General features: G+C 38.7%; 1 protein-coding gene across 4 annotated transcripts in view; it reads right to left on the bottom strand.

Moving 5' to 3' along the window:
- tns2a (tensin 2a) overlaps positions 1-24,367 on the bottom strand; it is a 77,122-nt gene that overhangs the window by 26,136 nt on the left and 26,619 nt on the right. For all 4 annotated transcript variants that reach the window (XM_055013141.1, XM_055013143.1, XM_055013142.1 and 1 more), the window contains exons 2-3: positions 19,761-19,866; positions 19,473-19,510 (exon numbers count right to left, since the gene is read on the bottom strand). In XM_055013141.1, the coding sequence (XP_054869116.1) occupies positions 19,473-19,510; positions 19,761-19,866 (144 nt within the window). The remainder of the gene's footprint in view (positions 1-19,472; positions 19,511-19,760; positions 19,867-24,367) is intronic.

Below are 24,367 nucleotides of genomic sequence, written 5' to 3'. Positions count from 1 at the left end.
GGCGCTACAACTTTGAATGAATATTAGCATATGGATGTGATCAGAGCAGGTCTTTGATCAATCATGTAAAGTTTCAGGCAGATTGGAGCATGTTCAGGGTAGTTAGACAGCACTTCCTGTTTCATGGCAACGGATCAAAGCGCTAGGCACCACCATGGCCACGTCCGTAGATTTTTGTGGAACATTTTGACAAGTTTTCATCATTAAGACCTGTTGTAGATTCTGCATAAATCTGAGGTGTCTTGGAGTTATCCCCTAAAAATGATCAAAATAACAAAAAATCTCAAAGTTAAAGCAAAATGGCTGACTTCCTGTTGGGTTCAGGATATGGATGCCATTGACTTTTTTGAATGACCCGTTGGGTAGTTTTTGCATCTTTTAGTGTCCTTTATGCATCTTTTAACGTAATTTTTGCATTTTTCAATGCCATTTTTGCATCTTTTAGTGTAATTTATGCATCTTTTGGGCCATTTTTGCAACTTTTAGTGTAATTTTTGCTTCTTTAAGTGTCATTTATTTTTGCATCTTTTGCATTGCTTTTGTACCTTAGTGTCATTTTTTGCATCTTTTGGGCCGTTTTTGCAACTTGTAGTATAATTTTTGCTTCTTAAAGTGTCATTTTTGCATCATTTATTGCCATTTTTGCATCTTTTAGGATAATTTTTGCAACTTTTGTGTCCTTTTTGCATCTTTGGGTCACTTTTGCATTTTTTAGTGTCATTTTTGTGTCTTTTGGGTCATTTTTGCATCAAGGAACCCAGACACCAGCAGCCCATCATGATGAATGAAGCACAATTTAAAAGTACTTGAGTGCACTTGACTAAATACGAGTGCGGCTCTAGTGTTTACAGGACGTTAAGTCGCTGCTAATGTGAAGCCAAATCCAGAAACATGCGGATTCCCAGCTCTGTTTGGGGCCTGCAGGTCAACGAACTGCGACCAGAGGAAGCAGCTCTAATGACGGCTCTTACGTAACTCACATGTTCACCAACACGCATGCACGGTTCCTGCTAAACACGCCTGTTCTGGACTGTTTATTTGGACACAGGAAAAGGTCTGAGGACTTGTGTATATCTCATCGTCCAGAGACGGAAGTGGCTCAGCCCTGAACCTGGAGGTGTGTCGGGTTTGGAGTCACGCCTTCAGTCGGCCAGGAGCTTTCTGCTGCTCCAGCATGAGTTCAGACATCAACAGGAAGGACAGATAAAGAGCTAAAAACGAGCTACACCGAGGGTTCAGCAGCAGTCACAGGAAACGGCTTCAGGTCGGCTATCCAGTGACGAACCGGACAATGTTCCTGCGTGACTCGTTTCCACAATTAATGCGTCTTTTCCGTCTCCGTAGGGAACAAATCCCACATCTGATCTGTTCTTTTTTCTTTTTTAAATTCCCATTAACAAATAGGTCTGGGTTGGGTCAGGCTCTGGTTTCTCTTAATTCCCTCTGGCTCAAGCAGGTCAGGTTCATTTTATTAGCATTAGTAGCTGTTTTTTTCCACTTGTTTTTTTTAAACCAGAGCTTGTAAACCAATGCACTTGTGTCATTTTGTGAAAAAAAAAAATCCAGATTTCAGCTACAAACCATTAGAGATGTAAATAATAATAATAAAAAATCTAAAATATATATAACAGGTTTTATTGGGATTTTATGGGTTATACTTATTTATATAATAAATAATGTGTTAATAAATCTATACATGTATTTTTTATACTACATAATATATAATGAACTAGAAATGAATATTTTATTTGTTTTTTTTTGCACTGTCATTTTTGCCTCTTTTACTGACATTTCTGTAACTTTTGGGTCATTGTGTTTTTCTGTGTGATTTTTTGCATCTTGTAGTGCCATTTTTGCAATTTTTAGGGTCATTTTTGCATCTTTCAGTGTCATTTTTGCATCTTATGTCATTTTTGCATTTTATAGTGTCATTTTTGCATCTTTCAGTGTCATTTTTGCATCTTTTAGTGATATTTTTGCAACATTTGGGTCATTTTTGTGTCTTTTAGTGACATCTTTGTTTCATTTTGTGTAATTTTTTGTATCTTATAGTGTCATTTTTGAATCTAGCAGGCCTAAAATACACTTTACGAGCCATTGTTAGTTCCATTTTCAGTCACAGAGCATCTCTTGCAGCAGATTTTTGAGGGAATTATGTAAACGTTTTGATGCAAACTATAAAAAGATGATCTTAGTTTTCATTGTGGGGTAGAATATTCTTGTTTGAGAACCACATTTGGCCGCAACGTCCAGGTTCAGTCTTACCCAAGAGTGCCAAGGGGCCGTTGATTTCCCACATTTGCAAGTTGATTTAAAACTACAGCTGCACTTTTGCCCTATTTCCAGAATCTAGCGGGCCTAAAATACACTTTCTGAGCCATTGTTTGTTCTGTTTTCAGTCACACAGCCGCTGATGCAGCAGATTTTGGGGGAATTATGTGAAAGTTTCGATGCAGACTAGAAAAAGATCATTTTAGCTTTTGAGCTGTCCTTTTTGTATCTTTAAGTGTCACTTTTGAATCTTTGTCATTTTTGAGTCCTTTTGTATAATTTTTGTGTCCTTTTTGTATCTTTAAGTGTCATTTTTATGACTTTTGGGTAATTTTTGCATCTTTTGTGTCATTTTTGGTTTTTTTGTCAATTTTGTGGGGTTTTTTTGTCATTTTTGTGTCTTTTTGTTTCAGTTTTTCAACTTTTGTGTCATTTTTGTGTCATTTTTGCATCTTTTTGTGTAATTGTTGTTTTTTAATGTCATTTTTGTCTTTTAGTGTCATTTTTACAACTTTTGTATCATTTTTGAATATTTTTGTGTAATTTTCTAACATTTTAGTGTCATTTTTGTGTCTTTTTGTATAATTTTTGTGTCTTTTAGTGTCATTTTTGCATCTAGCAGGCCTAAAATACACATGATGAGCCATTGTTTGTTCCATTTTCATTCACACAGCGTCTGATGCAGCAGATTTTGGGGGAATTATGTAAAAGTTTTGGTTCAAACTGTGTAATGATGATAATTTTAGCTTTGGCTGTGGGGCCAGACCAAGAACACCCTCAGTGATTAGTGACAAACCTGCATCCTACTAAAGGCATCCTGAAATGTGGTGGTGATGTTGTGAAATGCAGCAGTTAAAGCAGAAAGAGCAGAGCCTCCTGGGATCCTCCAGTCCTGGATCTGGTCTGTTTTTAGCTGTTGTTATGACTACAGTCGTCCAGTTTAGACCATGTGTCCTTCGCTGCTTTTACTTCAGCGTGACTCAGGGTTTTACCTCCACCGTCGTCGTCGCTGCTTTCATTGTTTCTGATTTCTTTTGGGTTTCCTGCTCTCCTGGAGGAGGCCTGCCGAGGGCCGCTAAGCCAGAACAAACACCGCAACAGATTCCATCTCCCCAGGCCAAACGCTTACGCTCCGACTTCCTGCTAACGGACCTCCACCCTGCCTCGCTCCTCATCCCTCCTGCTCCGGCTTTCCTCTGAAAATGGCCACTTTCTTATCTCTAAGTTTCTCTCTTCTTCCTCCATCGTTAACTTTCCGTCCCTCTTTCTTTCTCGAGCCGTTTGGGTTTTTACCTTCTTCTACTTTCCTCCTCTTAATCCCAATATTTCCTTCCTCTTTCTTTCCCAAACTGTTTCCAACAAAACCTCTTTCCCTGTTTGTCTTCCTCCCACACACAGCGTCCTAGCTTTTAGGAACATTTCTGCATCTTTAAGTGTAATTTTTGCAACTTATGGGTCATTTTTGCAATTTTTTAGAATACTTTTTGCAACTTTTGGATCATTTATGCATATTTTAGTGTCATTTTTGCATCTTTAAGTGTCATTTTTGCAACTTTTGGTTCATTTTTGTATCTTTTAGCGTAATTTTTGTACCTTTTAGTGTAATTTTTCCAAGTTTTGTGTCATTTTTATGTCTTTTAGTGTCATTTTTGCAACTTTTAGTTCCATTTTTGCAACTTTCAGTGTCATTTTTGCAACTTTTGGGCCATTTTTGCATTTTTTGTATAATTTTGCATCTTTTGGTTCATTTTTGCATATTATTTGTCGTTTTTGTGTTTTTCAGTGTCATTTTTACATCTTTTGGTCATCTTTGCATCATTTAGTGTCATTTTTGTGTCTTCGTGTCTAATTTTTGCTTCTTTATGTGTTATTTTTGCATTTTTTGGGTCATTTTCACATTTAATACTGTCACTGTAGCATCTTTTGGTTTAATTTTTGCATCTTTTAGTGTCATTTTTGCAACTTTTGGGTAATTTTTGCATCTTTTAGTTTCACTTTTGCATATTTTAATTTTATTTTTACAACTCTTGCATCCTTTTTGTTTCTTTTAGTGTAATTTTGTTAACATGAGACCGACTGAAACCTTTGTAATAAATGTCTCACTGCATCCACACACTTTCTACACTGATCAAAGCAGTGAAATAACACACGTGGAGTTATTTCTCAACTAAAATATGTTTTAGATTCCTGAAAGTGGCCACGTTTGGCTTTGCACACTCTCCAGCGGCTCCATGAAGCCGCCGCATGGAGCTTCTCCAGGCAGATTTTCCCACATGTGCTGAGCACTTGTTGGCAGCTCTTCTTTCCCTCTGAGGTCCAGTTCATCCACAAAACCTCCTCAGCTGCGTCTCCGTCTCCCGCCAACACTTGATGCTGTAATCCGAGGTGCTGCTAATTAGCCGGTAGCTCTTATCCACTCCAGCGTTTGATGTTTTGTAGCTTTTCCCAGACTGGCTGACCTTCAGCTCCGTTTTTAGTAGCTGATTATTTGCTGTTTGCCAGAAGTACTGCAGAACAACACAACTAATAGTCTTCAGGAAGCTGCTTAATGTTTGGAAAACTCTGCAGAGCTGTCATCGATGTAAACAGTAGCTAATATGATCTGAAATGCTCTGTTTCAGGGTTATTTCATGGCTTCAGTAGACTGTGTCTCGTACTAACAGCATCCGTATGATGTATTTGTGTAGAAAACGCTGTGAAATCACAGTTTAACATATAAACTGTTGGGCGCTCGTATAGCTCAACGTGTTGAGCAGGTGACCCATGTACAGGGCTGGTCCCTGACGCAGCTGGCCCGGGTTCGATTCCTGCTAGTGGCCCTTTGCTGCATGTCTTCCCCCGACTCTTCTCCTGTTTCCTGTCTCTCTCTCACTGCACCTATCCAATAAAGCTGATAAAAGGCCAAAAAAATAACGTTAAAAAAAAAAAAAAAACATATAAACTGCTATGATCGGGGATGATGCTAACATTCTGCTTGTCCTGTTGCCACATTTTTTTAATGAAAGTGTTGTTTTCCTCATTAACGCAACATGGAGGATGCAAGTTTTTGGGTATGCAATCTGTGCATGTTTTGGTGTCTTTTTTGCATCTTTTACTGTCAATTTGGCAACTTTTACATTCTTTTTTGCAACTTTCAGTGTTATTTTTGGATCTTTCAGTGTCATTTTTGCACGTTTTTATGTAATTTTTGGGTCTTTCAGTGTCATTTTTGCAACTTTTCCCACATTTCTGGATCTTTCAGCATCATTTTTGCAACTTCTAATGTCATTTTTGCCTCTTTCAGGGTAAGTTTTGCACATTTTTGTGTAATTTTTGCATCTTTCAGCATCATTTTGTCTCTTTTGGCATCATTTTTGCAACTTTTAGTGTCATTTTTACACATTTTTGTGTAATTGTTGTGTCTTTCAGTGTCATTTTTGCAACTTTTGGGTCATTTTTGTTTCTTTTCATGCCATTTTTGCAACTTTTGCCACATTTTTTGCATCTTTCAGCATCCTTTTTGCAACTTTTAGTGTCATTTTTGCACATTTTTGCCACATTTTTGTATCTTTCTGTCATTTTTGAACATTTTCGTGTCATTTTTGACAGTCTTTTGAATAACAAGCTAATGCTACTCAAGAGAAGCATTAGCTTGTTACCTAGAAGACGACGAGGCAGCACAGTTTACGTCCAGAAAAGGCATCAATCTGAGGAGCAAGAAGTCATATCTGCACCGAGAACGACTGAAACTGGATATTTCTGACAGCTGCAAGCAAAAACGTCTCCTTGATGCTAAACCTTAGCGCTAAATGTTTCCTCGTTCCTTCGGTTCCCTGAGGAGAACCAATCAGAGCACACTGATGAAAGCTGCAGAAAACAACGAAGCTAAACTGTGACCTTGTGTTCTTTCATCATCATCATCATCATCATCAGGGATTTGGTTTAAAGCAGGAGGCCTTGAAGAGGTACTGCAGTAATAAGACCCCAGAGGGAAACGACTCGTCTACAGACACAAGGAAGTCTTCAGGAAAGTTCACCAACTGTTCCTGAGCTGATTCAGCCTCTCTGACGTGTTGTACGAACATTTACTTTAACTCCTCTCAAGCAGCAGTTCTCATTAACGTTCCAAAGACATCAAGAAGAGTCCAAACACTGAGAAACATCTATAGGACCTCCAGGGAACGATTGCTGAAGCTGGTCCAGAGTTTGATTCTATATCTTTATGTCTCACACCTGTTTTCTGTCAAACAAAATGCACTTTCCCCCCAAAATAAGACACGGCACCGGCCAACGTACGTACATTTTCTGCACAATTTCACGTCCAACCGTTTGAAATACCAGCTTTGCTCTTCCTCAGCATCCTGCTTAGAACTGTTCTGCTCTAGATTTACTGCAGTCGTACTTGAACATCACTCTAGCAGCAGATATTTGGGAAGTTGTTTGTCTTCTTTTGTTCTTATTGCAAAGCATCTGAACTAAACCAGCTTCAGAAGCATCCTTGTATCAGAATTACTGGATTTCAGCAACATGCCTTCCTTAGTGGACTCCATGTTCCCCTGGAGACGACTGAACTTTGAAGAATTGAACATAAGTCCAACCTAGTGTCATTTCTGCATCTTTCAGTGTCATTTTTTTTTTACATCAAAAGTGGCATTTTTGCATCTTTTAGTATAATTTTTGTATCTTTCAGTGTTATTCTTTCATCTTTTAGTATCACTTTTGCAACTTTTGGATACTTTTTGCATCTTTTCGTGTCATTTTTGTGTCTTTCAGTGTCATTTTTACATCTTTTAGTGTTATTTTTTGCAATTTTTGGGTCATTTCTGTATTTTTAACCGTCACTCTCGTGTCTTTCAGTGTCATTCTTTCATAATTTAGTTTCCTCTCTGCATCTTTTTTTGTAATTCTTTCAACTTTTAGTGTCATTTTTGCATATTTTTGTATAATCTTTGCAGCTTTTGGGTCATTTTTGCATCTTTTAGTGTCATTCTTGCACCTTTTACTGTCATTTTTGCATCTTTTAGTGTCACTTTTGCAACTTCTAGTCTCATTTTTGCATATTTTTGTATAATTTTTGCAGCTTTTGGGTCATTTTTGCATCTTTTAATGTCATTCAGTTAACACTACGCTGACCGAAACCTTTTTAATATATGTCTCGCTGTCAGAAAATGCAGGTGCTCCTTCTCTTTTTGCTGTTGTGCACAGACCTGCAGGACTTATTTTCCGGCAGCTTGGAGAACTACCTGGCTCTGCTGTAGAACTGTCGCTGAAATGCAGCCCACATGTCTAATGCCTCTTAATCATGACAAGGTGGACTTCATGAGAAAACCAGGCGGCTTCAAGGCCACAGCTAAGCAAAAACAACACCTGTGGGTGAAACTCTCACATCCGGGCGACTTAGGAGGCCAATATCTTCTGTATTTGAGGCTAACAAAAGCATTTCTTTTGTCTCTCGTTCCCACACTTTTTATTTGACCCCAGAAGGACATAAAGGGGTTTCTGTCCGTTCATTTTCATCCAAGCAGCTGAGAGGGAGGCCGAAGATACCTCTGTCCCAGCGGTGGAGCTTTTATGGCCGGGTGGGATGCAATTCCCTGTTATGGATCCGAGGGTCCCGACATGAAGCCATGCAGATGGAAAACATGAGCAGGAATGTTCACATGTAGCTTTGTGCGGAACGTTTCCAGGTACATGCTCAAGGCAAAAGCATCTTTCAGTGTCATTTGTGCAACTTCTGGGTCATTTTCACATCGTTTTGTGTAATTTTTAAATCTTTTAGTGTCATTTTTGCATCTTTTTGTGTCATTGTTGCTCCTATTAGTGTCATTTTTGCAACTTTTGGATCATTTTTGCATCTTTTAGTGTAATTTTTGCATCTTTTCGTGTCATTTTTGCTCCTTTAAGTGTCATTTTTGCATCTTTTAGAGTAATTTTTGCAACTTTTGGGTCATTTTTCATCTATCAGCGTAATTTATGCAATTTTTGGGTAATTTCTACTTCTTTTCGTGTCATTTCTATATCTTTAGGTGTCGTATTTGCTCCTTTATGTGTCATTTTTGCAACTTTGGATAATTTTTGCATTTTTTCGTGTAATCTTTGCATCTTTCAGTGTCATTTTTGGTCCTTTAAGTGTCATTTTTGAACGTTTTTGTATCATTATTGAATTTTTGGTGCTATTTTTGTCTCTTTGTGTCATTCTGTGTTTTACAGCCCATAAGACATTTCTGAGTTCTCTCCCTCTTCATGGTTGTTCTGTTTCCATGGAGATGCAGGACTTTAGATTGCAGTGAAAAACGAACCACAGTGAGGATAAACTTGACAGGAGCAAATAAAAAACAGCCAGAAACTGCTTAGGATTCAGAAGGTTGAGAAAAACAACTTGACACTTTGGTAAATGCGCTTCACATTCCCACCCATCCGCCCGTCTTTATCTGCCTCCTGAGCAAAACAAGTGGTGAAAGCATGAAAATAAACGTGGGTAAATAAACAAGGCAGGAAGACTCGGGTCGGGATGAGATCAACAATGGAAAGAACTCCTCCTGTGAACCAACCGACAGCACACAGCTTTATTACAGATCTGTGGTCTGTCATTCATCCTGCAGATAACCAGCCGCTCTCACAACGTCCTCCTCCTGCTTCTATATTTGCTGCAGCCTAAACGCTGTTTACCGTTCGCTCAGAAATGCTTCTACGTCCTCCAGAGAGCTGCTGCTTTAGGGGCTTCTCATTCTGCAGCTCACCACAGCTCGCAAACAAGACGCCTCTGTGGTCTTTATTGTCTTCCGGGGACTTTGTTTTTGTCCATAATCTCCTGACGAGGTGAATTTAAGTAGCTGACGAGCTACAAAACAAAGACACACGAAGAAAAACTCCCATTAGTCACAGGAAAACATCTGGTGGATCCGATGGGAACCAAAGTTTGTGTTGTACTTGGAGAAGATCTGCATCAGCTGACTCATGTTTGTGAATAAACTGTCACTTCCTCCCAGGATTTCTAGATATTTCTTCAATCTCCAGCTTTGCATCAACATTTAATCAATGTGAAATGCTTCAATAGATTTCCTGGGGTGTTTTGTGGTTCATCATGTACCGACGAGGTGAATTTAAGTCGCTGACGAGCTCCAAAACAAAGACACATGAAGGAAAAACTCCCATTAGTCACATCTGGAGGATCCAACTGGGACCAAATCCTGGTTAAAAGGAGAAGATCTGCACAGAGAGCTTTTGATTTGTGATTTCCTCCCAGAATTTCTAGATATTTCTTTCATCTCCAGCTTTGCATCAACATTTAATCAATGTGAAATGCTTCTTGAGACTTTTTGATATTTTTTTTGTCTAGAAGGTGAATTTAAGTAGTTGACGAGCTGCAAAACAAAGAGAGACAAAAGAAAAACTCCCATTAGTCACATGGAAACATGTGATGGATCGATGGGAAGCAAAGTTTTTGTTGTACTTGGAGAAGATCTGGATCAGCCGACTCATGTTTGTGATGTTTTGTAACTTTTGGGTCATTTTTGTATCTTTTAGTGTCATTTTTGCAACTTTTGGGTGATTATATTTGAGAGAAACAGACCTTTTGTGTGAATAGAAAAAGTCTTAGATCTTTGAGTTCAGCTCATGAAAAATGGAAGCAAAAACAAAAGTGTTCTGTTTATGTTGTCATTTTTGCATCTTTAAGTGTATTTTGCATGTTAGTGTCATTTTTACATCTTTGAGTGTGATTTTTGCAACTTTTGGGTAATTTTTGAATCTTTTAGTGTCATTTTTACATGTTTTTGTGTCATTTTAGCATATTTTAGTGTCATTTTAGCATGTTTTAGTGTGATTTTGCATCTTTAGTGTAATTTTTGCAACTTTTAAGTCATTTTTGCATCATTTTTGCATCTTTCAGTGTCATTTTTGCACTGTTTGGGTCATTTTTGCATCTTTGTGGGTGATTATATTTGACAGAAACAGACCTTTTGTGTGAATAGAAAAAGTCTTAGATCTTTGAGTTCAGCTCATGAAAAATGGAAGCAAAAACAAAAGTGTTTATATTTTTGCTCAGTGTATGCAGCAAAAATTCACTATTTTTGCTTGAAAAGTGCCTGAAACAATTCATCAGTTCTCAAAACAGTCGCACTAAACATGAAGCTATAGCTAGCAGCTGGTTAGCTTATCCTAGCTTCCATTTAGAAAGTGTTTTATGTGCATCAGTGCAACCAGGAAACCATCAGTGACTCAGGTACTTGCAGGCTGTGGACATGCCGATTAAATCAATGCAAAATGACCCAAAATCAAAAAGCAAGTAAAAATAGCCTCCCTGGTATCACCACAATCTGCTGCTGACTCACATCCTGTCCATAGTTCAGATTCCTGGTAGCAGACAAACCCAAACTGCTACACTGAGGATGGACCAAACCCACCGGACAATTAGTGAGGCTTATGGACACACACACACACACACACACACCTACACACACACACACACACTCTAAACTCTAAACACAGCGGTCTATCTCAGTGAATTAAGAGGCGACTCCTCCATGGACAGTCATGTTCTCCAGTTGGATCCCGTTATCCTACCTGATGACTCACATCCACATCACCAGAACAGTTCAGTGATGTTCTGCAGTCTGAGTTCAAGACCGTAAACGTTACTGGAGACATGGAGATCCCCTAAACGACCGAATGAAACATCAGCACGCCTGCTTCCAGTAAACGGCTGGAAAACAGACGTTTTAGCCTGAAGAGTATTAAGTTCCAACAGCTCTGAGTGACACGTTCCCATGGCGACTTCAGCTGGACAGGAAGTCTGCAACATAACAGGGATGTTGGGTCAGATGTTGGGAACATTTACTCTGTCGTTCCATGTCCTCATCGCTTCCTCTGTCTGTTGAGGTCATTTGTGTTAATGCAAAGATAAAAATGACATTTTGGTATTTTTCACTGTCATTTTTGCAACTTTTACTGTAATGTTTGCAACTTTTGAGTCATTTTTAAGTTTCGTTTTTGTGTCTTTAAGTGTCATTTTTGCATCTTTTAGTGTCATTTTTGCAACTTTTGGGTCATTTTTGCTTCTTTTAGTTTAATTTTTCATCTTTTCATGTCATTTTTTCATTTTTTCGTGTAATTTTTGTATCTTTTAGTGTCATTTTTGCAACTTTTGGGTCATTTTTGCATCTTTAAGTTTCATTTTTGTGTCTTTTAGTATCATTTTTGCATGTTTTAGTGACATTTTTGCATGTCTTACTGTAATTTTCGCAACCTTTGGGTCATTTTTGCATCTTCCAGTAACATTTTTGCATCTTTCAGTATAATTTTTGCATCTTTTTGTGACATTTTTGCATGTTTTACTGTAATTTTCGCAACCTTTGGGTCATTTTTGCATCTTCCAGTAACATTTTTGCATCTTTCAGTATAATTTTTGCATCTTTTTGTGACATTTTTGCATGTTTTACTGTCATTTTTGCATCTTTTAGTGAAATTTTTGCAACTTTTGGGTAATTTTTGCACATTTTTGTAAAATTTTTGAATCTTTTTGTGCTATTTTTGTCTCTTTGTGTCATCCTAACGGTCTCCTCCTACAGAAGACCTCTCTGAGTTTCTCCTCCGTCTTCGTGGTTGTTCTGTTTCTATGAGCTTCAAGACTTCGAAGCTAAACGGGAGGAACTACGTGTTCCAACATCTTGCTTTTTCTTTCCTTAAATAAAAATAAATGAAAAAACGGAGAGCCTTGGGAGCTCGGCGTCCCGATGAAAGGGTTTAATGTCAGAGAAACATGAGCCGGGTCGTGTTGTTCTTCCTCCCCCACTTCCTCTGCGTCTATCTGCCCTCGACTGAACGTCCTGCTCTTCTAAACCAGCAGCTCTTCCTCATGTTAAACACTTTCTGACATGTTCAGCGAGGAATCCCCACGGTCGGCAGGAGTCGTACCGGCAGCGATACGAAGCTGCCAACATCTGCAGGACGGTTTATCAGCTGTTTCCAGTCAGGATGATGGACTGGAGACTTTAGATCTGGTGGTCTACTCACTGAAGCACAGAGTCACGTTAACGAAGAGGAGTAACTTGGAGAGCATTTGGTTTAGAAACAGGAAAGTTCAGCTGTGAATGTTTGTCTTTAATTTATTTTTTAATGGAAAATACACAATATAGTCACCTGTGGAGCGAATAAATCACTGTGGAGTCGATAGTTCTAGGTTAAATGTGTCATTAATGTCATTTTTGTATCTTTCAGTGTCATTTTTTGCATCTTTGTGGATCATTTTTGCAACTTTTAGTGTCATTTTTGCATCATTTATTTTAACTTTCTTGTGTCTTTCTCTGGCATTTCTGCAACTTTTGGGTCATTTTTGCATCTTTCAGTGTCATTTTTGCAGCTTTTAGTGTCATTTTTGCATCTTTCAGTGTCATTTTTTGCATTTTTGTTGATCATTTTTGCAACTTCTAGTGTCATTTTCGCATCTTTTAGTTTAATTTTTTTGTGTCTTTTTCTGGCATTTTTGCAACTTTTGGGTCATTTTTGCATCTTTTTGTGTCATTTTTGCTTCTTTCTGTGTCACTTTTGTGTCTTTTAGTGTCATTTTTGCAACTTTTCATGTCATTTTTTATCTTTTAGTGTCCTTTTTTCATCTTTTAGTGTCATTTTGCAGGTTTTTGTGTCATTTTTGTATCTTTTCGTGCTGGTTTTTAAAATCTCTTTTAAAGTTTACTAAGAATGCTGACTTTTCTCTGATTTACTGGTTTCAGAAAAAGAACAACAAGCAGCTGTATTACTTCACTGGATTCTATTTGTATAGAAACAATGTAGTTTTGAGGTACCATCATAACTGTGTAACAGCAGTAGGGTAACTTAGTTTAGATTTCTTAAATATTTTTATTTGTTCAGTTCTGGTAGACGCCTTAAAATGTTGAACAAACTAGAAAACATGTCAAACTAAAGTGGCACAGAGAAGAAACGCTTGTAAAACAGCCAGTAAAAGTCCATATGTAATAGTAACACTTGTCAAAAACAGTAGATGAATTCATGAACTGATCCAGCTTGGGTGATTTCCTATCAGTCTAAGAGCTGAACAGTCTGTCCAGAGTATTTTCCTGACCAGTGGAAATGCCTCTTCTTGCCTAATTAAAGCGACGGACCAGTCAACTCGTCACAGGCTGCATTTCACTCATGTTAATCCGTCCCTTCCTACTCCTGTTCCCCCCTTTCTGTTCCCTGTGGACTAAATTTTCCACTTGGGATCAAAGATAAAGGAGGAACTATTCTGCTTTCTGTTTGTCAAAGAGCCTCTGTGTTCCTTTTAATAGAACAGAGCTGAAGCAGCTGCAGGCAGCAGAATGACGAAGGACGTTTAACAGAAAACAAACACATCGACTGTACGCACAGAGTCACTCTTTCTGGGAAGTTTACGAGGAGTTTTCTGCTCCTTCCGTAGAACCGGACCAAGTTGCAACGAGACGATTTGTCACCGTGGTTACGGCACATTTAAACAGAACATCTGCTGAGGACAGGATGGCCGCCAGATGTGCATATAAACGCGGTAAACACGCTCATAGAGGCTCATATCTAATAACTTCCACATGTTTATCGTGTGCGGAGGAGGAAGCACCTTGAACTGTTCTAATTTACAGTAACATGTTCAGATTTATCAGCTCCAGCTCCGTCATCGTCCACATCTACGGTCAGATAAGAGCAGCCAGACCTCCACATCCAGCCTGATCCGACCGCTCCCTTCCTGGGCAGCAGCGATGGATATCAGCCTCCAGACAACAACCTGCTCCTCCTTTCTGTCAATAATCTCAACCATAAATCAAGTTTATCTGCCGTTTCTGCAGACTAATTGGGGGAAAATGGGCCTGCAACATGTCTTCAAGACTGTGAACTGAAGATCGAAGACACTCGAGTTTGTCTTGAAAAGTTAAAAAAGAAGAATTCAAACTTTCAGGAAATCAACAAATGGGTCATTCCAGAATTGGAACTCATCAAGTTTCAAGTAATCCATGTACAAAATACTAAAACATGCAGTTGTTGTGTAAATGTTCTTGTCCTGAGACCAAATCTAAAAAAAATAGGAGAAAAGAATGTTTGAAAATATTTTAAAATACCAAATCAGTCTGAAGGTCCCCCTAAAATGACATTTTTCTCTTGTTTTTTTGCTTGTTTGTTTCTTGCTTTTTTGGTATTATTTTTTTCATTGATATCTCTTGTAATTGTGGGAACATTTTTTGAATCAACATAATATTTTAGATAATTATTATACATGGAATGTGTCCCACAACAACCCTGTTAGCATAACCTTTTAGCTAGTAGAAGAAGAAGAAAACAGTGAATCACATGACAGAACACTGTCAGCCTTGATTGAATGTCTCACTCTACCTCATATTATCAGGATCAGACTAATTCTTTTTACTGTTTTCCATCAGTCAGTTTGTCCTCTTGGTCAGCAGTAACAGCAGCTAAATATCTAGCTTCTACTGCTGAGAAAAAGATCACATTAGCATGGATTAGCAACCCTGTTACTGTGATTAGAGTAGAGTTAGCAAACAACACAGAAAACATGGAATAAAAATGCTACCATTGATGTGGAAGCTGAGCCAATCAAGCCTTTGATAGTTTATTACCTATTATTGATGAATATGGAGCAGAAAACTGTAAAAGTGAAGGTTAATTTTTCAAAAACTTTGAAGCCAAAATGTCCTCCAATTGTGGAATGATCCAAATATTATAATATTATATTATGAACTGATTTATTGTAGCTCTGGTTGGCTTCTTCAAAAAGTCCAAAATCCTTAAAATACTGAAAATATTCCGCAAAGATTCACTATTTTTGCTTGAAAAGTGACTAAAATGATTCATCAGTTCTCAGAATAGTTGCACTAAAAATGAAGCTATAGCTAGCTGCTGGTTAGCTTGTTGTAGCTTTGCTTCTAAAAGAATGGAGATAATAAAAACAGCTTCTTGCTTTGATCTAGAAGTAACTAAATACACCAACCAGTAGTTCTAAAGCTAAATACTTCACACATATCTAGTTAGTTTGATTGATTTAAAGCTAAAGTGTTGAAAAGATGAGCTCAGGATTCAAATTTGGACTCGGCATGCTAGCTGAGTTTAGCATTGTTTTGGTTTAATGCTAAGCTAGGCTAAGCTAACCAGCTGTAGCTTCATGTGCAATGTTTTTATTTTCATTTCTCAGGTGCAATATTTCACTTTCATGTCCAACTTTGTCAATGTAATGGGCAATATTTCATTCTAATTTCATTTTCAGGTGCAATATTTCATTTTTATTTAATTGTAAAGTGCAATTTTTCATTTTTTTGATGTGCAATATTTCATTTTTCAGGTGCAATATTTCATTTTCTGGTGCAATATTTCACTTTTATTTTCAGGTGCTATATTTAATTTTTATTTCATTTTCAGGTGCTATATTTCATTTTCATTTTCTGGTGGCAAGATTTCACTTTTATTTCATTTTCAAGGCAAACATTTCATTTTGTAATGTGGAATATTTCATTTTTATTTCATTTTCAGGTGCAATATTTGATTTTTATTTTATTTTCAAGTGCAATATTTCATTTTTTCTTTCATTTTATTTCATTTTCAATTGCAATATTTTATTTTCAGGTGCAAAATTTTCATTTTCAGGTGCAATATTATATATTTTTTTCATTTTCCAGGTGCAATATTTCATTTTTATTTCATTTTCAGGTGCAATATTCCATTTTTATTTTATTTTCAGGTGCAATATTTCATTTTTATTTAATTTTCAGGTGCAATATTTCATTTTTATTTTATTTTCAGGTGCTATATTTCCCATTTATTTCTGCAATATTTCATTTTTATTTCATTTTCAGGTGCAATATTTCATTATCATGTGTGATATTACTTATTACCTCAGTGTAACTGCCATCATTACTCTTTACTGTTCTATTCCAGCCTTATTTTAGTTCACTTATTGTAACTGAGTATTGTAACGTGCCTAAATCTCTGTTTATTCACTGTATTTCTTCTGTTATGTCATTTGTTTCTTCTGAGTAACATCTGGCACAAGAATTCCTCCAGGACTAATAAAGTTTTGTCTTTTCTTATCTCATATTTCATAAAGAATCTCCCTGCTGGGACGTAACTCGTATTACAAGTTGTCCTGAAGATCCAGACTTCACTAGTTTTTATTGCTGTGCTGTTTTTAAATCTCTGAACTTGTCCCGGAGGCTTCAGATGAAAGGTCTGAGGATGGAGGGATGCTGCAGGAATGAGGATGGTGTTTGCCGCATGCCATCGCCCTCGGCTTCCTCTCCTTCCACCCTCGTCTTCATCGCTCTGTCCCTCTGTCTATTCATGAGACCGTCCTGCCATCAATGAGCCTTTCACGGAGCTCCTGCTCAGGAATGCAGCCGTCTTGGTAGCAGAAATCTCCTGACTTTCCAGCTTTTTTTTTTCTTTTTTTCCACACCTCGGATCGCTCATGACAACCAGATTAACGACACTGATCAGCGTTTCTGTGTTTCACAACAGAACACGGATCTCTAGCAGGATTACAGGCTCAGAATCAGGACTTAACCTGAAGTTAGAGGGGTCACGGCTTCACGCTGAACCTGCTCCAGAGCTAACGCTAACCTAAAGCCAACACTAACCTAAAGCTAACGTTAACCCAGAGCTAACGCTAACCCAGAGCTAACTCCAACCCAGAGCTAACGCTAACCCACAGCTAATGCTAACCCACAGCTAACGCTAACCAAGAGCTAACACTAACCCAGAGCTAATGCTAACCCAAAGCTAACTCTGACCCAGAGCTAACACTAACCCAGAGCTAACTCTGACCCAGAGCTAACACTAACCCAGAGCTAACACTTACCCAGAGCTAACTCTGACCCAGAGCTAACGCTAACCCAGAGCAAATGCCAACCCAGAGCTAACGCCAACCCAGAGCTAACTCTAACCCAGAGCTAACACTGACCCAGAGCTAACACTGACCCAGAGCTAACACTGACCCAGAGCTAACACTGACCCAGAGCTAACTTTGACCCAGAGCTAATGCTAACCCAGAGCTAACTCTGACCCAGAGCTAACACTAACCCAGAGCTAACTCTGACCCAGAGCTAACACTGACCCAGAGCTAACACTGACCCAGAGCTAACACTGACCCAGAGCTAACTCTGACCCAGAGCTAACACTGACTCAGAGCTAACACTGACCCAGAGCTAACACTGACCCAGAGCTAACACTGACCCAGAGCTAACACTGACCCAGAGCTAACTCTAACCCAGAGCTAACACTAACCCAGAGCTAACACTAACCCAGAGCTAACTCTAACCCAGAGCTAACTCTAACCCAGAGCTAACGCTAACCCAGAGCTAACTCTGACCCAGAGCTAACGCTAACCCAGAGCTAACTCCAACCCAGAGCTAACTCCAGCCCAGAGCTAACGCTAACCCAGAGCGAATGCTAACCCAGAGCTAACACTAATCCAGAGCTAACTATAGATAGATAGATACTTTGGCTGGGATGCAGGGGGCCACTGACTTTTCTGATTTCTTAGTTCATGGGCCGCTTTTGTGTCTTCTTGTGTCTATTATGGCCTTTTTGTGTCTCTTTGCATCATTTTATTTTGTACTTCTGTTCATTTTGCATCTCTTTGTGGTTGATTTGTGGCTCATTTTTGTTATATCTTGTCATTTTAGCTTCAGTTAGCTTCAGAGCTGCAGTTTAATCTTCACAGACCAGAACTTAAACGTGGATTTACCAGCTTGTATCTTCCTAGCATCCAGATCAGAGGAATATAGACGACGGAAACCACTTTAAATAAAATAATCAGATATTTTATTGTTATTTGTTTTCAATTCAGTTAAAAAAAAATACTTTGGATGGAATGAAGTCAGATTCAGGGGAGATAGAAAGGCCCCAGACTAAAAAGAAACTTAATTATATTTGTGATTTTACCATTAAATATAAATATATATAGTATTGTACTGTATATTCAAGTTGTATTAAGTTAATGTATTATTGTGTTAGTGGAACTGATGTTTTATTTGATGAGGTTTACAGTTTTAATGATCTGATATAAAGTTTTATGCTTTATAGTTGTAATATTTTACTTTTATTCGAGTGTCTTTCTCTTTTTCCTTTATATTTAAGTTACCACCTCCGCAGTTGACTTACTGTGTTAAACATTTAGCAGCTCTACGTTTAAATAAGTGTTTCTCTGATCACATTTATTGTTTGAGTGCTTCGACCTCGTTCCATAAAACAACCTTCAGGTCATTGACTTCATTCAGAGGAGCTCCAGGATTCAGGTTTCCATTCAAATTTTACCTACATTTACAAAAAAACTGATCATTAATACAAGTTTCCATCCTCCACTGTTTAGCAGAGCTGCAAAATAACGATTATTTTCATGAATTGTGGCTGAAGTTGGATTATTTAAATGACTAATTTGACCAAAAGAATCAATTTTTTCTTTTAAATCACTTTTTTAATCTCTTAATTGATATTTGTTTGATTTTATTGTTCATGTTATTCTCTTTTACTCCATTTATTGACTTATTTGATCTATTTACTACAACTAATATTATCTTTAGTCTTGTTTTAATGGTTTTACTCCGTTTTCTTTTTATTCCACTAGTTCTATTTCCTTTACTTGGATGTTTCATTTTATTACTTTATCTGGCGCTGTTATATAGATTTATTTTGAAAATATTTTACCATCTTTAACTCTATTTCTACACTTTTGCTGCTCTGGTCTTTCTTAGTTTCCTTCTTTTCTTTTTGTCCTGCCTGTGAAACACTTGATAAAGTCTGTTTTTAAAAAGGCTTCATATGTAAAAGAAGAGTTATTATCATAAAACTCCCAAAATACCTCCAATATTCTGCCAAATTTCACTATTTTGGCTTGAAAAGTGACTAAAACGGTTCATTATTGCTCAATATAGCTGAAAATAGTTGAAATAAGCAGTTAGTTGATTTAATTCTCACCCATCAAACTGCTGCGGAGGAACAGAGAGAAACTCAACATTAAATATTAAAAGACTCGGAGCTCAAACCACAAAGAAATCCAAGAGAAAACTGAGGATCTGAGGAACATTAAAGGTTCCTGGTTCCAGATCATCAGTGACCAATCAGCTGCAGGCTTCACGGACGTCATCATTTACTCCCAGTATGTGTTTTTTTTTTTTTTTAAAAAGGTACGTCGACTTTTCCATCTCATCAAAAGCCAAAAAAACTCCCAAAGATTCTTCAGTTCTTACCTTCGCCTCGCATTTCCTGTGAGTGGCTGTTTTACAAACTGGATGAAGGAGAAAACAGAGAGAAAAGTCCAGTTATTCAGATTAACATGCAAATTAATGGTTTACACACAACTCAGAGTATCATTCTGCTGTTTTAATGTGTGATTAAACTCTTTATCTCCTTCCATAAAGCAGGACTTATATCAAAATTGAAAAGAAAACCAACATTGCTGAACGACATCTGCAGGTAGCGACATGGAACACGAGCCGTTAGTTTATGTTATAAATGAAACTTGAGCCGTCGCTCACCTCTGCAGAACGAGCCCACGCTGTCGACGTTCTGCCGACAGACGCTGCACTGACGCTTCTTTTTGAAAGTCTTCTCCTTGAAGACGTGAGGTTCCCCCTTCCCAGCCTGAAGACACAACAACAACACAGTCAGAGAGACCAACCAGACGATCAGTGTTCAAGAAAAGAAAGAAAAGCCGATACAAAGCAGTGAGATAAAGCTTGAATGCTGTTTTGCAGTCGTTTATAGACTTTAACTTCCTCGCTCACCGTTTATTTTTATTGTTTGACATTTTATGGTGCATTTTTCAGTTCAGTACTTTTTAAATTATAGCATATTTCACACTTTATTTTGCATTTTCTGCACAGCATATTTCTCTATTATATTTATACTCATTACCTCGCCAAGGAGGCGGAGCAGCGATGAAGTTATGTGACGATCAGTGTCTGTCTGTCTGTCTGTCTGTCTGTCTGTCTGTCTGTCTGTCTGTCTGTCTGTCTGTCTGTCTGTCTGTCTGTCTGTCTGTCTGTCTGTCTGTCTGTCTGTCTGTCAGCAACATCACTCACAAACGGACAGATTAATGGATTTAGATGAAATCTTCAGGGAAGGTCAGAAATCAATCAAGGACCAAGTGATTAGATTTTGACAGTGATGCAGCTTATAGTCTGGATCCACGGATTTGTTAAGGATTTCTGTATCATTGCCAGATAGCGACATGGCATCACTGTAACTATGACAACAAGCGAACACTACATCAGCTGCCTGCTGATGATCACATGATTGTGATCCTACTACAAATCCACCACTGAGGACTTATCAGGACTTATCCATCAGAAATGATCCAAGGAACAATTGATTAAATTGTGGGGGTGTTTCTGAGTCCCATCATTTCCTGCCACCCGCTACATATTTAGGTCACGCCATGTAGCAAACCCCAGCCAGACGATGGTGAAGCTCCTGATGTTTCACAAAGCCTTTATTTACGTTCAGCCGTCAGCCTTATTTTGAACACAAATTCACCTTCCTGTCCTTCCCTCGTTTCTTCACAGTAAGAGCTTGTCCCAGCTAGGAGCTTCTAAGTTCAGACACATCCTATGGACTGGGCCGTTCTCCGTCCATCTTTACGTGAATTTTTGTCTTCGTCATGTCAAGAAACCGCTTCTTAGATAAACACTTCTGGTGCCGCTGGAATGGTGCCAAAATAAAAGCCTGTACCATTAAAAATACACCTTCAAAATAAAAGCATGGAGGGAATGGTTATTTTAACACTAGCAAAACAAAGGCTTTGCCAAAAGTGATGAACTGATCAACAGACCTTTATAAGAGTAATTTACACGCAATTCGGCATAAATACATTATGTACACATAACATACACATGCCTGTGCTCGGTGCAAAGTCTTTTTTATTACTGATTTCATCCATAGGAAATGATACGTGGACTGAGCAGCCTTGGTGGAGTTCTGCACTCTCTGAGGGCTTTTCTAGTTTCGACTGTCGTTGGGTCACTTTACTCTTTCTGCTTCCTACTGCAACAACAGAACTTCCATTTGGGATCAATGAAGTATTTCTTACTATTGCATCAATACCAGTAGCAGGAGTCTGTACTATGAAGACATTTCAACATATCCAGGTTATCTTTTAGTTATCAGATCTACAGTGACATGTTTGACAGTAAAGAGTTATGAACAACAGGTTCTCTGCTATCACATGCTGTTACAACATCACATTTAGTGTTTACTGGCTCCAAATATCGTCTCTAAAACACTCTTATTAGTTTATCTCTAGTCAATAATCAGACTATGAGGCTTCAGTGTTTTGATCAGTTTCTGTTTAAGGATTATTTTGCTCTAAAAAAGGCAAACAGAATGAAGAAATCTCTTTAAAAAAATGCTCAGAGCTCCGCTGGATCTTCTACTGATGATGACATTTTTCCAGCAGAGCTGATTGGTCAGCAGGAGGAGCTTTAATGGCCGTTTAGCATAGGTTGCCATGGAGACGTACCACCGTCGTAGCACCAGAAACACAAAGTTAAACCCGACGTTTCCTCCAGAACCTCTAATGCTGCTCCAGTGTTTCTGTTTCCCTCCTTCTGCTGCTCAGCAGTTCTGGTTGTGTAACTGTCTTCCAGTAATAAGCCTCCAGGTTCCCGCCCAGACCCCACTGTAATCCTCACTGTGTGTTACTGTGTGTTTCTAGTGTGTTAGTAGTGTGTGTTATATTAGTGTGTACATCAGTGTGTGTAGACGTGTGAAAAAGAGGAAAATGGTTTGAACTGTTTTGATTCTAACAGACCAAGAAAGTACAAGAAAACAACCATTTTTCTTTCTCATGTTCATGTTTACGTCTGTGTATGTGTGTGTTAATACTGTGCTAGTAGTGTGTAAATCAGTGTGTGTTGGTGTGTAGTAATGTGTGTGTAGATATGTAAAAAAGAGCAAATGTTTTGAACTGTTTTGATTCTCAAACATTAGCAAGGAAAAGACCACAGTACAAGAAAAGAACCACTTTTCTTTCTCATGTTCACATGAACATGTGTGTGTGTTAGTAGTGTGTACATCAGTGTGTGTATTAGAGTGTGTGTGTGTGTGTGTTAGTAGTGTGTACATCAGTGTGTGCGCAGTGTGTACATTAGTGTGTGTGTGTGTGCGCAGTGTGTACATCAGTGTGTGTAGACGTGTGAAAAAGAGCAAATGTTTTCAACTGATTCTTAAAGCAAAGCAAGTCCAAGAAAGTCCAAGAAAATGACCATTTTTCTTTCTCATGTTCGTGTGTACGTCTGTGTGAGTGTGTTGGTGTGTGCTATTAGTGTGTGTTAGTAGTGTGTACATCAGTGTGTGTATTAGAGTCTGTGTTAGTGCGTCAACATAAAAAAGAGCAAATGTTTTGAACTGTTTCAATTTATAACAGTCAGCAAGGAAAAGACCAGAGAACAAGAAAAAGACCACTTTTCTTTCTCGTGTTCATGTGTACATGCGTGTATCTGTGTGTCAGTAGTGTGTGCGTGTGTGTGCGGTGTGTACATTAGTATGTGTACAAAGTTAGTGTAAAAGAGGAAAATGTTTTCAACTCATTCTAAAACCAAAGTGAGTCCAAGGAAGTACAAGAAAACGACCATTTTCCTTTCTCATGTTCACATGTACGTATGTGTGTGTGTGTGTGTGTGTTAGTAGTGTGTACATCAGTGCGTGTATTAGAGTGTGTGTGTGTGTGTGTAGACATGTGAAAGAAACAAAAGAGCAAATGTTTTGAACTGACTCTTTAACGACGGCGTACAAGGAAACGACCACTTTTCTTTCTCACGTTCATGTTTCTTTCTCATGTGTACGCCTGTGTGTGTTTGTGTGAGAGTGTGTGTGTGTTAGTGTGTGCATCAGTGTGTAGTAGTGTGTGTGTAGACACGTGAAAAAGAGCAAATGTTTTGAAGTGTTTTGGTTCTTAAAAGACAGCGAGGAAAAGACCACTTTTCTTTCTCATGTGGATGTGTGTGTCTGTTTGTGTGTGTGTGTGTGTTAGTAGTGTGTCTGTGTACATCAGTGTGTAGATGTGAAAAAGAGGAAAATATCTTTTGAACTGATCCTTAAAGCAAAGTGAGACCAAGAAAGTACAAGAAAACAACCACTTTTCTTTCTCATGTTCACGAGTACATGTGTGTGTGTTAGTAGTGTGTACATCAGTGTATGTATTGTGTGTGTGTAGTGTGTGTGTAGTGTGTGTGCAGTGTGTCGGTCGTTCCCGCCCAGCGCCTCTTTGTTTCCCAACATGGACTCAGCTTTGCCGTGACTCTTTGAACATGAGAACGTTGACGACCAGAGGAAGCTCTTAGTATGTTTAGTATGTTCTCATGCAGAAAGCAGGGGGAGGAAGGAGGAGGAACACGGAGGGATAATATGTGCAACGTCATGCTGAAGAGAGAGAAACTCACAGTCTGGAAACCACACAGGACAGAAAGTGTTTCTGTGTTCACGGTGAAGCTGAACGTCAGTGAAGCTGAACGTCCAAACTGGAGGTTTTTAAATCATTAAACCGACACATAGCGCTGGTTTAATCCACCTCTGTGTGCTTTTCCTCGCTGCTAACAAAGAAAAAGAGGCCGTTTGCACACTGTTTCCATGATGCTGCTGCAGTTCTCACCCCGTCCTGCCGGTGTTTGGACAGCTGCCTGCCGGGCATCGCTGCCTCCAGCTGCTGCCTCCAGCTGCTGCCTCCAGCTGCTGCCTCCAGCTGCTGCCTCCAGCTGCTGCCTCCAGCTGCTGCCTCCAGCTGCTGCCTCCAGCAGTCGGACCGCAGGACGCTGCAGGTCGGAGCTGCTCAGGACCTCAAGTCGGTTCTGTAATGTGGGAACGCAACGCTAGGCCTCACTGGTGGAGGGTAAACTGGGATTTTCTTCAAGTTCTGCTCGACTCGGCCGCTTCGTTCCTCACAATAGCAAATTAAAATCCACAGAAACTGGCTTTAAGTCGTACATATACTCAGTCTGAACCGTCCTCACTCCAATCTTACTGCTTTTCATAAAGTATACTCAGTAGCTCTGCACAAACTTTTATACATGCACACAACAGAGGATTTTTTAAAGCTCTTTTCAGTCTGGAGTATGCAGTCGCTCTTTTCTATGATGACACATGCAAT

The sequence above is a fragment of the Amphiprion ocellaris genome, chromosome 8, assembly GCF_022539595.1.
Source record: "Amphiprion ocellaris isolate individual 3 ecotype Okinawa chromosome 8, ASM2253959v1, whole genome shotgun sequence".
In the NCBI taxonomy this organism is placed as follows: domain Eukaryota; kingdom Metazoa; phylum Chordata; class Actinopteri; family Pomacentridae; genus Amphiprion; species Amphiprion ocellaris.
The sequence above is the reverse complement of the archived record's forward strand: the minus strand, read 5'-3'. Positions and strand labels throughout refer to the sequence as shown.